Below are 24,855 nucleotides of genomic sequence, written 5' to 3'. Positions count from 1 at the left end.
TGAATGTTTTCATTTAAAACGAGAAGAAGACAAGACTCTGAAAGAGATTTGTGTCAAAGAATCTCGGGATTCAACGTCATTCTGTCGGTACAGGAGGTTTCCAAGCTTTTAAAACCCACTCTCGTGAGAAAGTAACTGTGCCAGCACTCGGGGGAGGGACGGGAGTGCCTTTGGCGAGCTCAGTGCTCTATACAGCCGCCCGATTCTAGCGCTTTCTGAGGAGAGAAAACGCTGGGCGGCGAGCGTTTAATACGAGCCAGGCTTTTCCCTCAAGCCCCACAGCCACGTGGCGCCCGCTGGCTGCCGGCGCCGCTCTCCCTTCAGGGGGATTCGCGGCGGGGCCCTCAGCCACCCGGTTCCCGGGAAGCCTGGAGCCGCGGCCGCCAGACCCAGGGCTCCGGCCTCGAGCCCGAGCGGGGCAGAGCGCTCAGGCGACGCTCGGGGCCAGCCTTCCACTCGAGAGACTCCCGGCAGCTCCCGGAACTTTTCCCCGGAGACAGGTCCCGGCAACAGGTCCACGCCGGGTGAAGCCGGGCTCCGCGGCGGCCGGAGAATCAGCGCCGCCCGGCACCCGGGTCTGCCCTCCCAGGCAATGCCAAGGTCCGGGGAGGAGGAGTGGCCACCAGCCACTCAGGGCTCGCCGGGCCTGCAGAAAGGTGACGTCATCGTACTGGGAGGTTTCAGAAGGCTCCACCAATGGGAGGCAGGCGAAGTGGCTCGCTTTCTGTAGCTCTTGACCAATACTAACAAAGTCAAAGTGGGCCTGGTTGTCTGTATAGAACCAATGGAAAACAGGGAGGGAGCAAGAGGCGGAGTTGCGAATCCTGTCACCAATTGAAAAGAGGGGGTGGAGCCCGGACCTTGTCAAGCGTGGCCAACGAGTGAGAGGAGCGGACCCTGGGGGCGGGGTCGTGATGCCCTCCCCCAATCGGACAAGGCCAGGGGCGGGGCATTCTTTAAGGTGCCCAATGAGGAACGCAGCCGGAGCGGGCCTGTCAAGAGAAGGGGCTGGGGGCGGGGGGATGGTGAGTCGGGGATAAACACTCCGCGGCGGTGGCGGCGGCTGCTCTTCTCCGGATCTGTCACGGTGTCGGCGGTGGCCAGCTCACCGGCCCCCTTTCCTTCCCGCGAGCGTGGTCTCCAGAGAGGCTCTCTCAAGCGAGCTCCGCGGGGTCCACAGCGGGGCGCAGGTGTCCGGCGGCGGCGAACCTGTGGGCAGTGGGGGTTGGTCCCGTGGCTCCGGCCCCCGGTGCAGAATGGCGACGGCGGTTCGGATGAACATCCAGATGCTGCTGGAGGCGGCCGACTACCTGGAGCGGCGGGAGAGAGGTGCACGGGGACGGGAGAGGTCCGCCCCGAGCCGGGGCCGGAGGCTCTGAGGGACCGGCCGCGGGTCCGGGCGCCTAGCCGCTCCGGGGGTAGTTGGAGACGCGGAGAGCGCGACCGCGAGCGCTCCCAACCCCTCCAGCTCTCCCCACGCGCGGTCCGAAGGGAGGCCGCCGCTGCCTCGAAGGCAATGAATGGGGGTGGAGAAGGGGCCGCTGCGCCCCGGGGTCCCGAGCGCCGCCCCTCCCCACCCCGTCGCGGTGGGATGCCCGGGGCCCCCTCAGCCAGGCCCTTGGTTTACCTCATCGGGGCTCGTCCCGGCGGCCCCCAGCTGGGCCGGGCGCCCCGTCTCCCAGCCGGAGGAGCAGCGCCTCCCCTGCCCACCCCTCACCCCCCAGCCCCCGGTGTTTGCCCCGCACCTTCGCCTGAGGCTGGTCCCACTTAACACACACCAACCTGCTGGACGTCGCCAGTGGGAAACCCGGGCTCCGTGAGCTCGGCGACTTGCTGTGTCTTTCTCAACAATGAGCAGCTGGAGTGCTCCTTACACCTGCTCCGAACTGACGGCATTCACACAATTAAAAAAACAATCATTGTTCTGAGAATTCCGCCTTGCTCCGTTTAATTGTTTCCACAATATTCGCTTAAGGAAAAATAAATTTTAAAAAGGAAATACTGTGGCGGGGAGAGAGTATTGAATGCTCTGGGCTCATTCATTAACTGGATCCTCCGGTTTTCTAGAAGCTGAACATGGTTATGCCTCCATGTTACCATACAATAACAAGGACAGAGATGCCTTAAAACGGAGGAACAAATCCAAGAAGAACAACAGCAGTAGCAGGTAATTTGGTAAATATTTCTCTTTCTCTTTTAGATGCTCCTGCAGATGACACAAACTGCAGGGTGGAAGTTGCCCGTTGTGATTATAACCCTGTAAATTAAGTGGCGATCAGGATTGAGTCTTGCACACATGGTCTTAAGCCATTGGAGGAAGCAGCCCTTCCCTCTGGGTTGAGGGGGGGACTGAAGAGAAAAGAGAAATGGAAATGTTTTACATTTCTTTATGAACTTTTTTTTCAATTTAATTTTGTTTTTCTTCCCTTTTGGAACAAAAATCTGAAAATTTCAAGTGAGATTAGCAACAGTGACAATATTTTGCCTTCAGAAATTGCAGATTCAGGGCAAGTTTTCTATAATTGCGAATACTGGACATTATCCATTTCTGTTGCTTTTCATAGTGAAGATTTCATAAACATGTTAAAGTATCTGACTTGGCATAGGTGTAGAATTTCCTATTTGACATGAGGTTAAAACCTGCCTCTTTGGTGATGGAGGAACATATGGTATTAAAATATTAATCTGCCACAACCCTATTATGTTCACCTTTTAGTTCTTTAAATCCGTGAATCTCACTGGGAAGTGTTTGGTTAATGGTCAGTGAAATCCCATATTAAAGCCCTGAACATAGTTCCTGGTACATATGAGTACTCCATTAATGCGATTGCCCCATTTTCCCCATCTTTGCCCTTAAAATACGTTAGCTAGGAAATCTGTTTTATTAGATCCATTCAATTATACCTTTCATCCCAGTTAATTAAAATCATTGATATTTTCATCACTGATTTAGAATCCTTACCCCTTTCCTATCCTCATGAATAGCTCTCTGCAAGTAACTGTATCTGGTTAGCCTCTGTGGCATAATACAGACCACTACAAGCCAGAAGCTTCCCACTTAAACCTAAAACTCACATGTTCTGGCTGCCTCTTCTGTCCTTGATTCACCCTCTTGTCCTTAGTGCTGGTAGAACCACAGGATGTGAGCCGCACGCAAGTGCTGAGCTCTTGAATAGGAAGGCACGGGAAGGATGAACCTGGTAATTAATTACCTCGTGGTTTTTCCTTTCCCGCCCTTCTTTAGCATTACCTGAAAGTGGCAGCCAGTAGATGTGTGCATGGGTACTAAGGGCCTTTAAGAAGGATGTTAATACTGACTTGTATTATGCAATGGTATAAAATAATTTAGCTCTGTTACAGTTTGTTACACTATTAATTTTTTAAATGTTGTTTGGAAGAACTTTGAAGCCTTTTGGGTTATTTTTCTGGAAAAGTTTTCTTCCCTTTTGGAATAAAAGTATTTTGGGTTTTTTGTCGCTTTTACTCTTGTCCACTCATGATTTGAAAGGAATTGTCCATATTAATAGTCAAGGCTTAATCCTTAGCGCTTTATTTTTCCTGAAGTTTCACAAGGAAAGTTGTGGAGTGGATGTTCATTAGTAGGGAGAGGAAAAGAAGGGGTATTGTTGAAGAGAAGTAGCTTGGTCCCAAAAGGTGATTAGGAAAGAAAAATAATGATCGTTGAGAATTTCAAACCAAGAAACAGATTCTTTCTCCTCTCTTTAATATCCAGGATTATAACTGAAAAATGGCTGCAACTCCTAATTTTGGGAAAAGTTCTATTACTTCTGTTAATGAGTTTGGTTTGCTTTCCATGGTTAGAGACAGGAGACTATCACACTTGCCCATATTCTTGACTAATATGGGTTAGCCTGATATCGTCAGTGGTGCAAGGATCTCTGAGAGACCATGATTAAACCTGGAGATGGCACGAAGCAAACAAGTGAAGCAAGAGCGGGCTGTTTTGTTTAAATGTGATCACTTCCTTCCTGACATGTTTGGAATGACCCATCCCTGCGCAGTGAGACATCTCCCCAGAGAGTGCAGTTTGACACCTAGATTTGAATCAGACTTATATCTAAGGCCATGTATGGCCAGGATTTTGAACTGAAGTAAGGGCCATGGAGAGATGACTGCTGGTTTGGGTAACCACTGGATAACATTTATTCTTGTTAATTCGGGTTGAAACGCTGTGCTCTTTGCTTGTAGAGTCAGTACTGTACTTTTCCTTGGACGGTAAAAAGATTTAGCCAGATATCAAACTTCTTGGGAACTAAAAATGCAAATAGTAAGTTTCTCTGGTTGCTTGTTTAAAAAAAAAAACAACAAAAACAAATGAAATTATGAGTATTGATTATTTTGGAGTCATCCAGGGAACTACTGGAATACAGGGAGATGGAATCTTTTTTTCTTTCCTGCTGATTTTTGAAATCAGTTACTGATTATTTATAATTGAAATCCAGAGTTTTTAAAAGTATGTTTTGTTAAATTGGTAAAGCAGACTTTGGCACTCCTTGAAAGAGGAAGTTCAGGACCTGCCACTCAGTTCTTTTATGAGACAGTGGCTATATAGCTGACCTGACATGGGGAGTCTTTTTGAACCCAAGGACTTTTCCTATTCTCAGATACTCGGTAGTTTGGCTTAGTTGTCTTTTTGTCAGTTATCTTTTTAATGGGTGACATTCGACCTTTATCAGTGATTCCAGAATTATCAAATCTTGTCAGTAATCACATAGAAAGTAATTTTGACGCAAGATGTCTACGTATTCCTATAATGCTTTAATTAAAAATATAAATGTTTACCCATCAACAGAATTGGCAAGCAATCTCTGAACTGGTCATTTTTTGAAAGGCCTGCTTTTCATTAAAGACAAACTCAGTTTCAGTAAACCAAATGCACTTCAAATGCCGTAGCCATTAGGTATAAGTCTCCTTGTAAAAATCACCATGTGTTCAACACTCTTAAGCAATCAAATAAGATCTGTAGTTTCTAAAACTCTGTTCAAAGTTTTGAAGGAGTTGTGCCTCTTATGGAATTTGTTAAACAGTTTTTGTTGGGGATTCAGAATATTTTTATATGTATCTTCAAAGAATCCAGAAATTTTGGGTAAGGGTACCCTGTGTGCTGTTATTTTCTATAATCAGAGACCATGTTCTTTTCAAATATCCACCCTCCCCTATGCCACCACCTTCCAAGGATGGTCCCTGTCTGTGGTTAAATGGGGGAATCTTGACCAGCTGTTGTCGTATACTTTCGTCCATTCAAAAAATCTGTGAGACTTTGAACTTGTTATTCCCTGTTAAAACTAAAATGCCACGCGCTTTAAAGCCAAAGGTTTGTGGTTGCAGGCCAGATTCTTGTTAACCATGATATCCTGCTCGCCATTGCAGGAAGTAAACCTTCAGAAAAATGTAACTGAAGAATGCTGAGGGATAACCAAGTAAATCGATTTAAAGCTTGTAAATTAACCAGTTTTAAAAGGTTCACATATCCTTTATCTAGAAAACAAATATTCTAAAACTTAAAATATCGTCATTATTGTTTTTCCTCGTGAATAAAAATTGGTATCTCAAGAGCCTTGTGGAAGAGAAGTTTTAGTGCTGTGTTGGAAATTTTTCAGGAATATTCCCCGCCACATACACACTCTCACCCACCCCAGTCTCTGGTGTGAATGAACTTGGTGGCGGTACCCCCTCACCCCCCACCTAAAGGAGTAACTGAGCATTCACGGAAGTAGTGTTCTTCCATGATTACTGTGAGAATTTATCTCCTAGGCCCAGTAAGCTTTCCATTATGGCCCCACAGAATTCATGACCTGAGCCAGGTGATAGTCTCCTGTACTGGTTAGATTCCAGAGACTTTCCATAAGAAAGGTCAAGATTCAGCTCCTTTATAATGCTGGGAGGTTCCTCAAGTTTATTTTATAACTTGTTAGGGAGGAGTTGTGTGAGGAAGACACTGAAGTGACCACATAGACTGACTTCTTGTGACTTCTGTGGAAACCTGTCCATAAATTCTTAGACCCGACCTTATGTTCAAGGTCAGCTATAAACGTGCTAATAATATGATTTCACATCCACTACAGCTTTCATCCAAGGCTCTCTAATCACTTTTACAGTTGCTGCCTCATTGCTCTATGCTTGTTCAGTAGATAATTGGCAATAATTTTTATTCCCATTTTACAGAGGGGTTAACCAAGGACGGAATAGTAAAGAATTTCATTTCTTCCACAGGGCTAGTCAGTGTCAAGGCTGGACTTCAGATTTCACCCTCAGTGCTGCCTTAACCAGTCTGTCAGCTTTCTGTTGGGCTGAGTTTTAGAAGCCCCTTCCTGAAATCATTTGGTAGCTCTTCAACAGTTACTTCAGGGAGTAGAGAGATTGAGGGAAGAGAGGTTACTTTTATTCATTTAAAACTATCCTATAGTCAAACAACTTAGCATAAAATTTTGGTGTATACTACGCACAGAGAAAACTACAGGGCTGGGGTAGGGGTGCCACCTGCACTGTTCTACCCTCAGCCTGAAGGAAGCTGGTGGGATTATATAACCCTAATCCACATCGGATTGTGCAGCTGTTTTTCTCTCTGTAGAAATAGACCCTTTTTCCTTTCTTAAAATGGATTACTTTTCCACTAGGGAATGCATGCCTCTTAGTTTGTCACTTCTTAAACTCTGTTTTAGATATTTTTTTTCGTTTCTCTAACTCCCCAAAGCAACTAATTTCTTTAGTAGAGCCCAGGGAGTTTTTCTCCCTTTCCCTGTCTTCTGCTACCAACTTTGGAGAGAAAGAAGTTAAAATAATTGTGTAGGTGTTGAAGTAGTCCTTTAAGACAAGAATAATCTTACTCTTTTCTTATTGTTTCCTCTTTCAGATCAACTCACAATGAAATGGAGAAGAATAGGTGAGTTGGGGATTTTTGGGAGATGGGGGAGTTTTGATGCATTCTCTATTCATTGAGTTGAGACTTGGTTGCTCTTCTTGACTCCTCCCACAAGTAGCACCTGAGTTAAGAGTTCGCTCAGGGCCGTCTAAGCAGCACTGCCCGTAAATCACTTAGGTAGGTGAAGGGCTCCCCAGTTCCAAAGACCACACCCCAACTCTCACCCCTGCAGTCTGCTCCTCCTGAGGAATACCTTTCTGTGTGACTGTTCCACAGGCCAAAGCATTTTAGGTCATGGACATTGTTTCCACAAGTAGTGTTTTTAAAAAATTACATGCTACTGAATATAATTGGCAGTGCTGTCTTAAGTCTTGTACACACACAGATATATACACATACATACCTATGTGTGTTTATAGTTTACTTGTGAATAAAGATTCTCAAAATTCAGGTAAATATGTACATAGGAGAAATTGGAGATGGTGGCCCAGTAGAGGAGGCCTGCACCTCACTGGGCTCCATCTCGCCGTCAGCCTGAGTTGATCTCTCTCACCTGGATTACCTCTTGCTGCTTACTTAAATCTTTGCTTTCCAAATCAAGTTTTCCCATCCTTCTGTGGTGTAGCCTAATGGTTCTCAACTCTGGTTGGATATTAGGATTGCTTGCAAAGCCTTTAATGTTTTAAAAAATATTTTTATAAGGGCCAGGCCCGTGGCCGAGTGGTTAAGTTCACGTGCTCTGCTTCAGCGGCCCAGGGTTTTGCTGGTTCAGATCCTGGGCACGGACCTAGCACTGCTCATCAAACCATGCTGAGCGTCCCACATAGGAGAACTAGAAGGACATACAACTAGAAAATATACAACTATGTACTGGGGGGCTTTGGGGAGAAGAAGAAGAAAAAAAAAAGAAGAGGGGCCGGCCAGGTGGTGCAGCAGTTAAGTTCACACCTTCCGCTTTTCGGTGGCCTGGGGTTCACCGGCTCGGATCCTGGGTGCAGACATGGCACCTCTTGGCAAAAGCCATGCTGTGGTAGGCGTCCCACGTCTAAAGAAGAGGAAGATGGGCATGGACGTTAGCTCAGGGCCGGTCTTCCTCAGCAAAACGAGGAGGATTGGCAGTTAGTTAGCTCAGGGCTAATCTTCCTCAAAAAAAAAAAAGAAAAAAAGAAGATTGGCAACAGATGTTAGCCCAGGCCCACTCTTAAAAATATATATTTTTAATGTTAAATATATTATACACATATATTTGGGGAAAGAGAACACATTTTTATTTCTGCTGATTTTATTTTAAAAATTTTATAGAATTTTTCAAATATGCAAAAGTAGACTGAATAATGTAATCAACTCACACGTGTCCATCACGCAGCGTGAACAATTATCAACATTTTGCCAATCTTGTATAATCAAAACCACCCCTCTCCGGGGGCTGGCCCCGTGGCCGAGTGGTTAAGTTTGCGCGCTCCGCTGCAGGCGGCCCAGTGTTTCGTTAGTTCGAATCCTGGGCGCGGACATGGCACTGCTCATCAGACCACGCTGAGGCAGCGTCCCACATGCCACAACTAGAAGAACCCACAACGAAGAATACACAACTATGTACCGGGGGGCTTTGGGGAGAAAAAGGAAAAAATAAAAAAATCTTTAAAAAAAAAAAAAAAAACCACCCCTCTCCACGGAGTATTTTAAAGCAAATCTGCTTCTATCTCTAGTAAAGACTTTTTTTAGAAAAACATAACCACTTGCTTTTACCATGCTGAAAAAAATTAATGATAATTCTTTGTGGAGCTTTAAAAAAACAACAAAAAATCCAATGCCCAGACCTCACCCCTAGCAATTCTGATTTAATTGGTTTGGGTTGAGACTCTGCACTAGTATTGTTTTAAAAGCTCCCCAGGTGATTCTCATGTGCAGCAGGGCTGAGAACCATTGAACAAGCCTCATTCTGGTCTCTGAGCTCCCATCAATTTGAAATACAGGCTACCCATCCAGATTGAGTGGCTTTCTCGGTGCCCTGCATGAACAAGATGATGATGTGTAATGATGGCTCAGTAAATACATGTGGTTATTTCATGTAAACCCCCTTTGAAGAGGAAGCCTAACAGTGAAAGGACAGACCAGACCCTTACTAGGAAGGAAAATATTGGAGCAAGGCAAACATTTAGCATTACTCCACTGTGAAATATCGTGTGTGCGCACGTGTATGTGTGTATGTGTGTTTGTGTGTAGGGGGTTGAGTGTGCCTCACTGCACATGTGCTTCTCCCCATCCCTCCCTCTTCCCTTTTAATCTCTCCATGAATGTGACCATATTCTAAGTCAGAGCTTCCTTTACACTTAGGGATTTACATACCACGAACTGGAAACTCAAAACTCTTTCTTCTGAAGGTAGAAAGGTAGTCAGGTGTGGTTTCTCTTTCTCATCTTTAGATTCTTTCCCATTTTTCTGCCTTTGGGGTGAACTGGGTAAACTGGGACTGTTTCTGCTGAAAAGTCTTCTAACTCTCCTTCTCCCTTCTAATATTTTACTTAGGCATGTATTTTTCTTCCTATTAAAATTTCATCCCTTCAAGTAGGGGCTCGTAGGCTTACTGCAGCTTTGTGCCTTTCCCGTCTGCAAGAATGCCACAGAATGTCAGTTTTATCATTTATTTTAGCAGTTCAGGGATGTTTTCTGCCTGCAGTACCCCAAGAACTTGTGCCCAGTACTTGGTATCAATGAGTTCACACTAGAGTATTAAGTTAGATGGCTCCCATTCTAGAGAAATGTAGTTTGTCTAATTGAGAAAGACGCAAAGACAGTTTCAGTTAATTCACTAAGCGCTAAGATGGTATGCACAGGAGGCTATGGAGGCAAAGATTCTGGAAAACTGGATTGGAAGTTGCTACTGGGCAAGCTGCTTATCATTCAGACTGCCTCTGTATGACCAGTCAACTTCTGCTCATTGAAGGGTTAGTTATCTAGTTTCCTTACTGCCCTTTCTTTTTTAGAATTTGGTCTTTTAAAGTCTTGATAATTCTTTCTCTAGTCTAAAGCGTGTGAACAGAAGAGAAGGAAGTAAGGAGTCAAGTTTACTTAATTTAACCAAGCATTGGTTGCTGTAGCTCCGGAGGGGAGGTTAAAGTTGTCGGACTCTTCTCCCTTCTTGCCGTGGATGCTTAAGATTTTAGTCTTTTGAGGTCAGTTGAACAGCTGCTCTTGTAGTCCCCCTCGTTTTGGTAGCTGAATCCTATAAAAGAACATCGCTTTGCTAAATGCTAATACACATTAGCCATTTTTTACCCTAAAACATCACATAATAAGATTGGTATGGCTCTCAAAAAACAAAAAAAAGCAACTTAGGAGAACAGCTTCTAATGATGGGAATGTTTTTCTCTTTGATATTGCAGAGTTGATTATACTTGGGTTAGCTTTTTTACACAGAAACCTTTTCTGTGGCACTTTAGAGATTCTGAATAATTGGTGTTCATCAGGACTCCACTATGAGGATTTTGTACTCAACACTACCATTTTAATAATCTTGGCATCGGTGGGAAGATAAAAGGAAAGACTTCTAGAATGGCAGAGATGGGAGGAGGTGGTGGTGGCGGTATTTTCCATTCAACAGACAGGCCTCAGTGGGGCACCATCGATGCCATGTGCGAGGTGCTGGGAATACGGAGCCCGACGGAGACCAAGCCCCTGCGTGGAAGGCTCAGTGTAGTGTCACTCTAGATATTAGAGTCTGTTACTCAGCCTGTGCTTCTCTGCATTTTAGCTAATTTTGTGGGTCTAGCCTCCTGAGGAAACACCCTTGGTGAGTGTGTGGTATTTCTTTTTTAGAAACTAATCTTGTAGAAAATTTTGAGAAATATAGAAAGTCATACTAAAAATTAGATCATCCATAATTCTAGCAGCCGGAGGAAACCAGCGGAACTTTGAAATGTATCTTTCCAGTTGTTTTTGGAAAATAACTTTTAAAATATAGTTTAGTGTAGAAAATTGGAAAGTTCAGACACAAAGAATATAAACATCACCTAGAATAGAACTTGCAGTGGTAACAACAGCTGACACTCCTGCTAAGTTCTGTATCTGTCTAGACTTTTGTGCATACTTTTTTTTAATCAACATGGGATCATATAGTAAATAATCTCAATCTTTTCAAGGTATGTTATGAACATTTTCCAGCGTCGCCAAATCTCCTTTTCTAGCATTACTTTTGGTGAACGCCCAGTATTACATCATATGGATGTGCCATAACTCATCTAACCAGTCCTCCATTTTAGATTCTTTCCAGCATTTTGCTAATATAAACAAGCCTTCCTTAAACTACTTTGTAGATAAATCTCTGTCAAACATCGTAATTATTTCCTTAGGGTAAATTTATAGTGTGGAATTAATGGTATCCACATTGTTAGGGTTTTTGATGTTGACTGCTGGATTGCCCATCAGGCAGGTTAGAGGCCATGTTTTCCTTATACCTTTACAAGTTGATTTTATAATTAAGACCTTTATGAATTTGATAAGTAAAAAACAAAAACACGCAGACAACTTGTTTTAATTTGCATTTCTTTTATTTCTAGCACAGATGAACAATTTTCAAATCTTTGCCAGTGTGTGTGTGTGTTTGAATTGCCCATTATATAATAACCTTTGCCCAATTTTTTCAGTTTATCTTTTTCTTTATTTTGAAAAGATTCTATAATATAAAGGATATGTATGAAAGAAATTACCCCTTTGTGTATCGCAGAATTGTCCCATTTGTCATTTACCTTTACAGAATCAATCTTCTCTCACTGTTTGAAGTTGCTTGCCTCCATTGTATTCTAAATTCTTGTTTATGGCTAAGTCTGTTTCTAGACTTATTCTTCCATTCCGCTGATCCATCTGCTCCTCCTGTGCCATATACATTGTTTTAATCATTGAGGTTTTATTGTACATTTCAGGATCTGGTAAAGCAAATCTTTGCTCTTCCCTCTTCCTCTCTTTTTTATTTTACCATGTTCTTAGCCATTTTCACCAGTTTATTTTTCCTGATGAATTTTATAATCAACCCATCAATTCCCTATACCCAAAATTCTTTTGGGATTTTCAAAATCAAAATTAAATAATTCCACTATAAGTTAACCTTAAAAAGTTCATGTTTAAGTATTAGATCTTGTTTTCCAGGATTTATAGTGTGTCTTCATTTATTCACATCTCTTTTCTGTCTCTAAGTAAAGTTTTGTAGTGTTTCCATGTAGGTTTTGCACTTTTCTTGTAAACAGTATTTCTGGGTTTATATATTTTTTAATTGCTATTGATTTCCCATTTAATTACTAATTAATTATTGTTGGGGAATAGGAAATCTTTTCATCTTTTGTCATTATGTGCCATTTATTGATAAGTCTGCTGTTTCCTTCTCTTAGCTGGGAATTCCTCTGGTTTGAATGCCTTTCAATAAGCCCTTCAGCAAATGGAGATTGAATGAGTGCATATAAGCTGCTGCCAGTGGGTCAGGTGTCAGGTGCTAGAATGGACTCTTTTTTCAAAAGAAGGCTCTGGCATCTCCTTTGATAGTAGACACTCATTTTTCTGGAATGGTACGTATGCAGGCCTTGCTGGAATTAGGCAGCTGGTCTAGAAGATTACCTCTGCCAGAGTCTTCTGACCCCATGACAAAAGATTTTTGCGTGTGCTCTGGGAGGAGGACTCAGCAGCTTGATCTAAGCTGTTATTTTCGTTTGGTCAAACAGTGTGTTAGTGGCATCTGGTCTGGCATGAGAAACCATTCCAGTCAGGTCTCTTCTGGCAGGCTATTCAAATTGATTAAAGGTCCCTATAGTTGTTTCTTTTGGGTTTTGGCTTTTCAAATGGCCAAGCTCCTTATATGGGAAGGGGCCTGACTTTGGCCCTGGGTCTGAGTTGTGGTATGCATTGCACCACTCTTACTGCTTCTGAACTCCCTTGACCACACTCAGATTTCACTCTAGGATGTTGTAACAAATCCACGTTGCTTTGTTGCCACATGGGGCTAAGGGCCCAGCCTTGTTATTACAAAAGAGAGGGATATAGGTATCAGTGTGCAAATCTTGTCTATGGTGATGATGTAGAGGAGCTCTCAGATTTGTACCGCTAGAATCCATCTTTCCTGGACTGTACCTCTTGGGTAGATGGCATCTGCACTTGTAGGAACTTGGGCAAGAGACATATGCTGGTTATTCAACCAATTTCCAGTCCCCTACCTGGAGTATAGGGGGCACTCCCTGACTTTTTTGTCATAGACATTAGTAGTCAAAGAGTGAGATAGAGCTAGCAAGTACTACTAATAATATATATTTTGTGTTTTTTAAAATTGGGCTCTAAAAGGAAATATTAATGTGGTATACTTATGTATTTCACACTTTTAATGGAGAAGTGATTTTATAACTTCAAAATGTAACCACCATGAATTGCTATTTTTGCATTGTTCACTGAATGCTATGTTCCCATTCAGCTAGCATATATAACTACCTTTGTATTTTTTACAAAGATTACTATCACAATTATGAGAAATCTTCAAAACCTTCCAAGGTTCCAATTAAGTTGGTAATAATGATGCTTTTGGAAATTGTTTATAAAGGGATCATTTTAGAAAAGGGAGTACTTTTTTTCTCAAAGCATGACTTATAGTCTTCACCTGGATTTTTTTGTGTAACCCTGTAAGGCTTTGTTCTCAACCCAAAATCTGGAGGTTAGGATCTCTTGTGACCTGTAATAACTTTTAGGGAATAATTTTTGACTCCTTAAGAAGATTTATTTGTCCTTACTCTATACTAAATAACCTTTTTTTCTCACTATACAGCTCATACAAACCCACATCTGAAATTATTTTTGTTCAATCTCCAATTATCCTATAGGATTTGTGAAGCTATTTAATTGGCTAAGTCTGTCCACAGAAAGGTAGGAGATAAAATGCTGAGACCTTAGAGTTAATAGGTTATTGTTTATGTAGCTCTTTTTTTCTCCTTTACTAATAATCTTAGGCTCAGTTTTAATGAAAACTAGTACTCAATGAGGTACAGTGATTCATGTTTAAGTAGGACGTTTCTCAAAGAAAAAGACATGAATTACCAAAGATGTCAGAGTCTTCTCTTGGGTCAGCATCTGCAGATGCGTTGTTTCTAGGCTCCAATGGTTGACATGAAATAGAAGACTTGGTCTCTTCCATTGTTTGATGATGAAAGAAAACAGAACAGTTAGATACATAGGAGGTCTGTAGCACATAAAGGAATGTGATGTATTTGGAAAGAAAAAAACGGCTTATGATAGGCTATGAAAGCTTGAAAATCTTCACGGAGAAGTTAAGTCAAACAAGATGTAGATTAGGGAAAAGAAAGAATATGTTTGGTACAGGGCAAAGGGGAGCGCATTCTAGAACTTTCTGTGGGAGCTGATATTTGTCATGGTCTGAAAGTAGCTCAGATAAATAATTCTGCAATAATTTGTTTACATGTTTGATCACTCCAGCTAAATTTTGAGTACCTCCAAGGCAGGGACTTAGTCTTGCTCAACATTATGTCCCCAGCACCTAGGAAGGTAGCAGTGCATAGTAATCCTTTGAGAAATGCTGCTGGAGTAAATGAATACAAGAGCCACGTGTACGTTCAAAATTTCTGCTGTGAACTTACTTATCTGCCCTCTTCATTGGCTCCAGGCTGTGTGCTCTGACCTTGTAATTCTTTTATATGTCGTGTACTTTACTGTGAAAGTCTCCAGGAGAGAGTTCAGTTACCCCTTCAGTAAAGAGGAGTAAACTCTGATAACAATGTGTCCCCCACAACACAGACACATAGGCATGCACGCGCAGGTGCACTCACACCTGATTTAACACCATTCCTGGTCTTGACTACCCCCAAGCCAGGGAGCACATCGGGGTAACAGAGTAAATTCAGGAGCACTATCTTCAGATGGCACAGTCTGCCTATAGCCTTACTCTTTTTTGCTGCATCTTTTCCCCAGTTTACACATCTGCCAGCCTGGGAAAGAGACATGGATAGACTCAAGAAACCTTGAGACTGGAGGCAGAAATAAAAAGAGAAGCCTTCAGGATTGTCTGAGAGTGCGCTGGTTAGCCCAGGTACCTTCTCTCAGTGCCAAAGCTCTGATAGGAGGTGGTGCCTCAGACAGCCCCGAGTCCCCTTCAGGAATGACTTCCTGCACTGGCATATTTAGTTTTCCATCATTCGTAGCTGACAGGAGTTAAGGAAGACTAACAACAGAACTATATCTGAATATATTTTATATTTAAATATTTAATATATTTGGAGTTTATTTTGATGTTAACCTCCCTACTCCCCTGCCATTTTCTGAATAAGCCATTCTTCCCTCAAGGATTTGCAGTGTTATCTCCACTATATGCTGGATTCTTATCTATTCTTAGCTCTGTTTCTGGGAATTTTTGCTTCTGTTCACTTGATTTGTCTGTCTATTCTTATATTAGTATATATTGTTTTTAATTATTGAAGCTTTGTAATACAATTTATTATCTGGTACAGCACATTCCTCTTCATTATTCTTCTTTTTCAAAACTTTTGGCAGTCTCTCACACATTTATTCTTCTAGATGATGTTTAGATTAATTTTCCATCATCAACAAATACTGTTTGGATTTTTCTCTTGGAATTATGTTAAATTTGTAGGCAAGCTTGGGTAACATTGACATTTTTACTTTGAGGGTTCATATCTAGGAATGTGCTACTTTTCCCCATTTATTCAGATTTTCTTATGTCTCTCAACAAAGTTTTATAGTTTTTCTTTCCAGAGATCCTTTGAAACTGTTTTAAGTTTGTTCCTAAATATGCTATGCTTTCTTCCTGCTATTGTATGTGAGATATTTTAGGTTCTCTAGATATGGACAGCACATCCAGAGGTGTGCTTGGATTTCCAAGGTCAATACATATTTGCCGCTATTTTTATTTCCCTTTGGCTAGTGCAGTAGAGAGGTAGGAGGCAGGCCCGGGTGCGCTTCAGAGGCGCCCCTCCTACCCCCACCTCTACATGATGTGAGTGGCCACAAAGGAATCTGTCCTTTTGCATGCATTAGCTTTATATATAAAATCCTTGCTAATTTTTTAAACGTAAAAAATGGTAGCTTTAGCATTAGCAAGATCTGTGTTTCAATAGAAAATGGGTTAGATTTTCCATTAAATCTTTTAATGATAAAAGATAACCACTTTCTTTAAGGAAAAGTTCAGTGAATTGGATTTTACCAGATAGCCTGTATCTACCCAGTGAGACACCTTGAGTTCCCTGTTGATTTTAAAAGGAATATTATAGTGCTGTAATAATCTGTGTCTGTTCCTGGTAATTACCCATCTACAGACGAAGGTAGGATTGAATAATAACTGCTCCCATAGATGGAGCGCTCCATGTCAGACTCTGGCCAGGGGCTTCCATACCTTGTCTCAGTTAATACAACAGCCCCCTCCGGTGTTGTCATCCTTCCTCTATGCTGAGGACACTGATGCTACATGGAGTAAAGTAATTTGCTCAAGGTCACACAGGGAGTAAGCAGCAAAGCTAGAATCCCAGACCTTCACTCTGAATCACTAACACTATTTGGTTGTATAGTGACTGACAGATTCAGAATATAAAAATAATTAAAAACAAAAATAAATAAAATTTGAGATACTTAAAACTTACTGAAGAGACTGTAGTTTGTACCTAATTTCGTTATCACTGGTTATAGGCCACACTTGATTCTGAGCATACTGACTACAGCTCAGATCACAGATTGGTTTCTTTATGCTACTGTAGACCAAAGATATATCAGTCCATCCAGAATAATGAAAGCGCTGTTTCTGAAGAGTCAGCAGGTGAAGTTTGTCAAAGTTCATGACCTAGGTACAAAGCAGTTAGATCAGCGCAAAAAGAAGAGACAGTCAGGGGCACGAGGGAACCAGGATTTGGCACAACGCTTTTCTGCTGGGGGTGGGGAGCTGGGAGGCAGCTCTTGGCAACAGGAGGACTGTCTGAAGAAGATGTGATGGGAGGAGATTCAAGGAGGGGTCAGGTGAAGGTATTGAGTGGCTTCCTGTTGAGGATATGTGGCAAAAGCCCTGCTAGTTCCTCAAAGGGGAGTTAGACCTGGTTCAAATGGGTCACTAGGCCCCTCCTAGAGGAAGAGAGCCCTGGCCAGGGGAATAGTTAGGACTGAGGAGGGAGAGCTGAGACAAGAGCTTGACTGCATCTTTCAGATCTGGGTGCTCCATGCGTGCGCTGGGCTGGCTGAAGGATTCTAGATCCCAGGGTAGGGAGCGTATGTGGCTCAGGGTCGAGGGTCCTCTGTGGGAGCTATTATAGAGGGGTCTGTTTGCTTTTTCACCTGGTTCAGGAATCGAATTTCACTACTCTGTGATGGCACTGAGCCTGCTTCACATACCTCATCCCTCCGCGGTAGTTGGCCCAGACACCAGCCTGGGGATGTGTCTGCAGGCAGGTGGCAGGTGGGTAGCCATCAGGCTGGAGCAGTGAGGCACTGGAGAAAGCCAAGGCCGCACTGCCAAAGACAAGTTGACTTTGGATCTCTGCAAAAATCCAGAAAGTGCTCTGGTCCTATTTTCATAGAACTAGGCCAGAAAACGCTGAATGAACATGTATTATCCTGAGCTCAAATTAGTCAAATTGCTTATTTCTAGTTTCACAACTGGGAATGTTCTTTGGGAACTCACATTTGGGTAGTGAAAATTGTACTTGCTGGGCTGGACTCCTTGTGTAACTAGAAATGACGATGCATGGAAAGATGATATTATTCTATTTTTATCTGTAGACAAACTTCCTAAAAAATGTACATACTCATATCTGTAGATAAACCCACATCGTAAAAGGACTAATATGACACTGTTCTGAATCATGCAGTCTTTGCAAATAACAAGCAAGCTGAAAAGTCTACTTCTAATTTTTGAATTTTTTTCTAATTTGAAAATTAATCTATAAACTTTATAGTGAGAAATAAGTTGGATAACTGTTTAAGTGACTAATTATACTTTTTCATGGTGTTTCTAATAACGTGAGCTATTTTCATGGCTCTCTTTGAAGAGTATTATCATCCAAGGTGAACAAGTACATTTTACACACACAGCTTCTGCTTTTTTTCCCCTCATGCAGGAGTGAGAGGAGGAAAACTCTAGCATGAGTCTTGCTTGTGGCCATTCCACCTGGACAGGTTTTCAGAGCAAGAGAAGTCTTATAAAATAGTAGGGCATTTGTCCCGTTAAGTCTTCCCAGCTCAGGAGTGAGTGCTTGCTCCTCGAGTTTGTCAAGGCTAGAGAGCCCTTGGAGAGTCTAGGGCAACTCTGTCAAGAGCCAGCTGAGAAAGGAGGCTCAGGAGGATGTCTAATGCACCACTTGTTAGATCTGCCTTGGGGCAACATCCTGAAGTCTTGAGATGAACGGTGTGAATTGACTTCCTCGGTCAATAGCATGCATATTGACGTGTCTTGGAGTTTTCCGAAGCAGTTTTCTTCTTTTGGTCTGCATTCCGAACTTTTGCTTTTAAGAGGGGGACAAAAAGGGCGAACTAAGCTTTAAGGTAGGCTCCCAGGAGCTCTGCTCCAGGTCGTTGTTTGTGGACAGTGGCCCCCAGGACCCTGAGCACTGCTGAAGGTATAGAGATGGACTCTGTCTTCAAGAAACTTAAGTCTAGTTGGATAGATGACAGAATCCATTCAGCAAACATTTATTAAGCATGCGGGAGGGGCAGACACTGGGAACACAGCCCTGATTAAGCTGCAGCCCCAGCTTTCTAAGGAGTTCACAATGAATGGTTAAGTAACAAATACCAAACAATTCAGGCAGAACAGTGGACTTCCCAGTGAGTAGTATAAAGAAAAAGTATTCAGAAAATGAGGAGTCACCACAGGCTAGAGGGACCTGCAAAGGCTTTAAGGAGGTGGTGGGCTGAAGCAAAAACTGAATCTTGGCCATTTCTCACATTCATGGAATCTGCTAGGTTCTAGAAGAAGGCCCAAACCAAGGTTTCAATTAAGTGTAATCAATTGCCGAAATTTTACGGACTCCTGCGCTTCTGGTCACTCTGTGGCTAGAGGCGCTCTCTTCCGTGGGCCCCTGCAGCTTCTGCCTCACCCAGCCTTCCTCCCTTCCCCACTCCGTCCCATTCGCCATTCCGCCATGCTCCAAGACCTCCCTGTGGTTCTCTCCAGCTGCCCAGCATGCTTGTTGGTATAGCAATACCAATGATGGACTTTTTCCTTATGTTGAAAAACTGTATCTAATTTTCTGAATAGCAGTAGTTTACCTGGTTGAAAAACCAAAAGTAAAACAAATTATTCAGTAAAAACTCCCCCCCTTGCCTTGTCCCTATTCCCTGACTTCTCTCTACCCAGCCACTGTTCACTAGTTTCTTATGTATCATTCCAGACTTTATGGCGGTACAGGAAACCGTGAATATAGATAATTATTTTTACCCAAAGATAGCATATTGTATGCATGGTTTGATATCTTGCTTTTCTTTACTTAACAATATACTTTCCTAATAGACGTAGAGCACATTCTCGTTCTTTTTTCATAGCTGTGTAGTCCCTCACTATGTGGATATACCATAATTTATTTAACCAATTCCCTACTGATGGTCCCTACTTGGGTTGTTTCAATCTTGGCCATTACAAATAAAGCTGTAGTGAATAACCATACGTGTATGTCATTCACATTTGTAAATACTATATACAGCAACAATATAGGCTAGCGATTTAGTGGTCCTGAGTGTTGAAAGAGAAGTATTGGGTTAAAAGGATTCTCACCCTGGCATGTCATTATTTTCTGAATTTGGATGTTCTGTGGGTCACATCATAACCCAGAAACCTGGAGATAACTTGATAAATGTGCCTAATAGAGATTAGTCCCTACCCCAACACCTGTAGAGACAACTTTAGAAAACTCTGGATTTTGCTTCTCCTTGATTTTCACCAGGGTTGTCTAATTTCAAAAGATATTTATTTGACCAGAGGTCATTGGTGGCATTTGCTATCACTGGGCCTGGGCAACTTCACACTCTTCTAGAACTTGCTCTTCCAGGGTGCCTTCTGGCCCACTGTGAAATTCTCAAATGCTGCTCTGATCTTGTTTTTGTAGACGGGCCCATCTCCGCTTGTGCCTGGAGAAGCTGAAGGGGCTGGTGCCACTTGGACCTGAATCAAGTCGACACACTACACTGAGTTTATTAACAAAAGCCAAATTGCACATAAAGGTAAGTGTATCCTTGGGATACCTTCTATCTTTATTTGTCCAGTAAGAGTTTGTCTGTTATGAGGGACAGTAAATGTATGCCTCCACGACAGTCCTCGCCTGTGAACTCCTCCATCCTGCCTCGTGAATGAATCACGGGTACCCCAAACTCAACATGTCCAGAATCCAACGAAGTATTGCTCACCCATATGCACCAGAAGTTAAATGGTCCATCCAGCTGTCCATCTGACTGTACAAGCCAGAAACCCAGGCTCAGCCTTGATAACTCTTGCTCCTTAGCTATCTGTGTCTAAGTCTTCTCCAAGACCTGAATATTTCACAGCCTGGTCTACTTCCATTTCGCCTCACCATTGTCTGCTGCAGTAAAGTCCTCAGAGGCCTCCCTGTATTCCTCTGGCCTCCCTCCAAGCTAATCTCCATGCTTCCCAAGAACAATCCTTCTAAAGCTCAAATCAGTGTGTCACCCTGTTTAAAATTCTTCTGTGGCTCAGGACATACCCTGTCACCAGGTCTGCCCCAGGCTCTGCCTGAACTGGCCCTCACCTGCCTATATAGCAGCATCTTGTGCCATACGCTCCTTTCTGCTCCAGCCCTTCTTTCAGTTCCTTGAACTTGTCATGCTCTCTTACCACAGGGCCTTTGTACGTGCTGCTCCCTCTATTTGGTATGCTGTCCCCTCCCTTCTTCACCCAGTTAACTTCTTGTCATCCTTCAGATCTCAGCACAGGTATCACTAACTCAGGGAAACTTTCCCGACTTGGTCACCTCCTTTCTGGGACTAGTGATCCTGTTATTGGGTATCTCTCTGTCAGCACTTGTCACAGTTAACATCTGACCATGGTTTGCATGACTATTTGGTTGTCTCCATCATTAGAATGTACACTCCACCAGGAAGGGGACTGGATATTTGTGCTCACCTCGTATCCCCAGCACCTCCCAGAGGGTCTGAAACAGAGTTGGCACTCAGTACGTAGCTTGAATAGCAAAGGGTAAGGGAGTTGTATTCAAACTCTGGGAGCCGCAGCCAGGATCACTGTCGAGCATGTTTAGATCGTCATGATTGGACAAATATCACTTGAATTATGGTTAGTAGCCCGCGTACATGACAATTCTGGGGGGAAAAGTACCTCTGTTTACAGCAAAATAACCACAATTAAACAGTCTTAATTATCTGAAGAATATGAGAAGCTAGAGGACAGATTTGTAAAAACAAATGGTCTATGGAAATGTATTTTCTAAGCTCTTATGTTGGACAATTTGGAATCGAGACTTCAAAAGGGACTATTTCCTGCTAACAGAAGTTAATTGAGATTTCGCATGACACAAAAAAGTGCTCATGTTTTTGGGATGTGTACTTGGATAAACATCCGTTTAAATGGAAGTGAGTTTCTTAAGCTACCGTCACATGCAATGCTCTTGTTCAGAGAAATTAGGAGCTCAGGGCACCGCCGCAGACAGGGGAGACCAGGTTTGGCTGCTGCCTGCAGTCTTTTCAACATCAAAATTGAGGAGTACCAGGATGCTAGAGTGTCAGAGTTCACCCCCAGAATCCCTGTGACGGTTCAGGTACCCACAGTATTGTCAATGCTGAAGAAGTTAGGTGAAGATAGGAGTCACTGCCCGGTCAATGTCCTGTCTCTGCAAGAAGCTAAATGAGTGACACACCAAATGGCTTCTGAGGAAGATTGGGTATTCCACTGCTAGACAGGAGGATGCAGGGTCATTGCCAATTTTGAAATCTTCCTGTGGGCTCCAACAACTGCCTCTTTGACTTGCAGAAACTTGAAGATTGTGACAGAAAAGCCATTCACCAAATAGACCAGCTTCAGCGAGAGCAGCGACACCTGAAGAGGCAGCTGGAGAAGCTGGGCATCGAGAGGATACGGATGGACAGCATTGGCTCCACAGTCTCCTCAGAGCGCTCAGACTCTGACAGGGGTGAGCCCTGTCCCTGCCTCCTCGGCCACCCTCCCGCTTCCCCCACCCTCCCTTGCCCTCTCCCATCTGCCAGCGGCAGAGAAGGAGCTAAGAACCTGCTCGTGATTTAGAGAAGCTGGGTAGTGTGACCTCCAGTAATAGCTCCCTCTTTCCTTTTAACAGTTAGGCACCAGCATCCGAAGAAGGGCTCGACTGGAGCCACTTTGATTCAGCCTGAGTTTTCTGAAGAATGCCTTCACCCATGTCTCTCTCTCTTGTCCTCCCCACAGAAGAAATTGATGTGGACGTTGAAAGCACAGACTATCTCACGGGGGAGCTGGACTGGAGCAGCAGCAGTGTGAGTGATTCTGATGAGCGGGCAAGCATGCAGAGCCTCGGCAGTGACGAGGGCTACTCCAGCTCCAGCATCAAGAGAATAAAGCTCCAGGACAATCACAAGACGCGTCTTGGTCTATAAGAGAGAGTGGTCCCTTCGCGGCCTCCCGGATGGTTCTCCCTGTTGGATCGGATTAGGTAGTGTATTGGACCCGCCCACAACTCCCTTGCACGTAAACTTCAGTGTACCACCTTCACCAAAATCAGCTTTGTAAAAGTTCCCAAGGAAGTGCTTAGGATTGTGGGTTTCTGATTGCATCCACTAGCTTCTCTTTCTCCATAAAAATTTGTCTCTGAGAGACTGTACATTCCAATCAATTTGAAGCACCCAAGAATTCTTAGACTGAATAAGCAACTTTCACATCTCAGCAATTTCCCCTTTTATTTCCTGTCCCCGTGTAGTCTACCAGACCTTTCTTAATGTTTTCTGGCTTACTGTGTTATTTGCCTAGCAGAAATGTACAAATGTGTCTTGTGCTTAGGAAACTGAAGGAAACAAACTTTTCAAGTTGAGATCCTGATCTCAGCGCTCCAAAGTAAGCTTCGAAAGCAGCATTTGAGAGCACTTAACCATGGACCTCACCCTGTGAGAAGTCAGGAATACCTCCAGAAAACACCCCCACACCCCCCCCACACCCCGCGCTAAGTCCCCTGAGCCTCGCGGGGATGGGATCAGTATTCTCACTTTAAGATGGACAGCTTGACACCTTGATAGCATGTCTTTGGGGTTGCACATCTTATCAAAGTTCCAACCTTGTTTGTTCTCACAAACAAAACGGTACAATCTCTTTTTGTGCAACGTTCTTGGGACCGCGCTGTGTACTGCTCCCCCAAGGCACACTTTCCCCTGGAAGTTTGTTATGCTACTTGTCTCTGGAACATTTTTTTTTCCTACCTCAGAGATGAATGAGATCTCCATTTCCCACTTAACACGAAGTGATTATGCCTCTCTTTTTTTTTTTTCTCCGAATAAGTGACATTTGGTCCAGTTCTAATCTATTTTCCTATTTAACTCTCAGCAATAACTGAGCTTTGGCACTAGCTGAGCTAGTGTCCATCTTCAGTGAAAGGAAAAGTCCACATTGCTACTCTCTCTGTTGCAGGTGAACAGGAGGGGATGGTACAATGGTGCTGGAATCCCTCTCCTTAGTGTTTTTGGACACACCCAGAAACTTCTTTACGGAGGCTTTTGGGTTGACAGTGGAAAAGGCTGATTTCTTTTTGGTTATGATTTCTCCCTTAAGTGGTCTCCCACTGTGTAGCATTTTTATTTAAGCTAAAACAGAGCACATGTATATAACACACATTAAATCTATAAATACTATTTATTCATTTTATATAAACTAATGTAATGGAAAATAAATTCTTATGACTTTGTGCTTTTTATAGATGTTCTAGAAACTTTGTATGTAGGTATCTACAAAATTGGTTCACTCCCCTTAATATTTTTGCATTCATATTTTTGAGGTCTTGATGTTTTCAGCCTCCAGCGAATCTTTTTCATTGAATTTGAACCATTTGTAAAAATCTGTGACGCTGAAACAGAGTATGTGTCACAAAGTGATGAGAACATTCCTAAAATCCACAGACGCACTGCAACCTTAAGGGCTCAGCGGCTGAACCAGTAGCGGGCGGCCACCGCGTGCTCCCCCTGGCCTGCGGTCTCTAGCACGCCACAGCCTCGCAACTCCTCCAGCGCCTCCACCTTCCACACAACCAACGTAAAGTTCTAAGGCACTCCACATGGGAGCTCCTTCCATGCATGAAGAGCAGTCTAACAAAGCGAGATTACTTTTGTGGGTTTTTTCTTTTTAATGATTCTTTAATGTATTAAAAAAGTTTCAGTTGGAAGTAGTGGATTCCTAAATGATTCCAAAGTCATCTGTAATTCCTTCTGTTTTTGTTTTGTTCTGTTTTTTTTTTTTTTCATTTCAGCTTTGGGTAGGGGGAGGGGCAGGTGACACAAAGGATTTTTTTTCTTGTTGGAATCTTTTCCAATTACCAGCTGAAGATTTGCACTGAAATACAACTTGTATGCCTTTTGCATTTTTAAAGCCTGCTTCCTGAATTTAAGCAGAGTGATAGTGTTCAAAGAGCCAGCTCAGCCTGTAACACGTTTGAATAGATATATCTGCACTTTGAGGTCCCTTTCGAATGCCATTCGCTAGACCTCACAAGCATTTTGTGTAATTGCTCCGTTCAAGCGCCTCACGAGTCCATGATGCTGGATGCTGTACGGCATCGAAACTCAAGACTTTGGGAAAAGCTTGTGGGCTTGCATTGGGGGAGGGAAGGGAACAAAATTTGTGTATTTGTTTGTTTAATTTAGAAATAAGGCATCTGAGAGATGTCATTATTTTCTGTGTTTTAATTGTTGTGCCTTTGAGTTAAACTGCATTTTTGTCTTTTGGTTGAAATATGAACTGTACTGTCCCAATATAAAACAGTCATTATTTGACCTTT

At 43.0% G+C, this 24,855-nt stretch overlaps 1 protein-coding gene across 2 annotated transcripts; it reads left to right on the top strand.

The window, feature by feature from the left end:
* Nucleotides 1–278: 278 nt before the first annotated feature.
* Nucleotides 279–24,855, top strand: MXD1 (MAX dimerization protein 1). 2 transcript variants are annotated; one of them, XR_288396.4, is made up of 7 exons: nucleotides 279–1,329; nucleotides 2,068–2,167; nucleotides 6,875–6,904; nucleotides 19,966–20,080; nucleotides 21,858–22,017; nucleotides 22,287–22,530; nucleotides 23,981–24,855. XR_288396.4 is itself a non-coding variant. In XM_001493028.7 (6 exons), exons 1-6 carry the CDS (start codon nucleotides 1,257–1,259, stop codon nucleotides 22,472–22,474), a joined length of 666 nt encoding a protein of 221 aa, XP_001493078.2. In that variant the 5' UTR covers nucleotides 683–1,256; the 3' UTR covers nucleotides 22,475–24,855. The 2 variants fall into 2 exon arrangements, 1 of the variants encoding a protein (XP_001493078.2); XM_001493028.7 differs by having other exon boundaries at nucleotides 683–1,329; nucleotides 22,287–24,855.

The sequence above is a fragment of the Equus caballus genome, chromosome 15, assembly GCF_041296265.1.
Source record: "Equus caballus isolate H_3958 breed thoroughbred chromosome 15, TB-T2T, whole genome shotgun sequence".
NCBI classification, from domain to species: Eukaryota; Metazoa; Chordata; class Mammalia; order Perissodactyla; family Equidae; genus Equus; species Equus caballus.
Note: the sequence above shows the minus strand (reverse complement) of the source record. Positions and strands in the feature narration are given on the sequence as shown.

Bases quoted from the DNA above. Each gene is read 5' to 3' on its own strand.
- MXD1 (XM_001493028.7), top strand. From the start codon at position 1,257: ATGGCGACGGCGGTTCGGATGAACATCCAGATGCTGCTGGAGGCGGCC. The intron at 20,081-21,857 runs GTAAGTGTATCC...TTTGACTTGCAG, and splicing joins AAGCCAAATTGCACATAAAG to AAACTTGAAGATTGTGACAG. The intron at 22,018-22,286 runs GTGAGCCCTGTC...TCCTCCCCACAG, and splicing joins GCGCTCAGACTCTGACAGGG to AAGAAATTGATGTGGACGTT.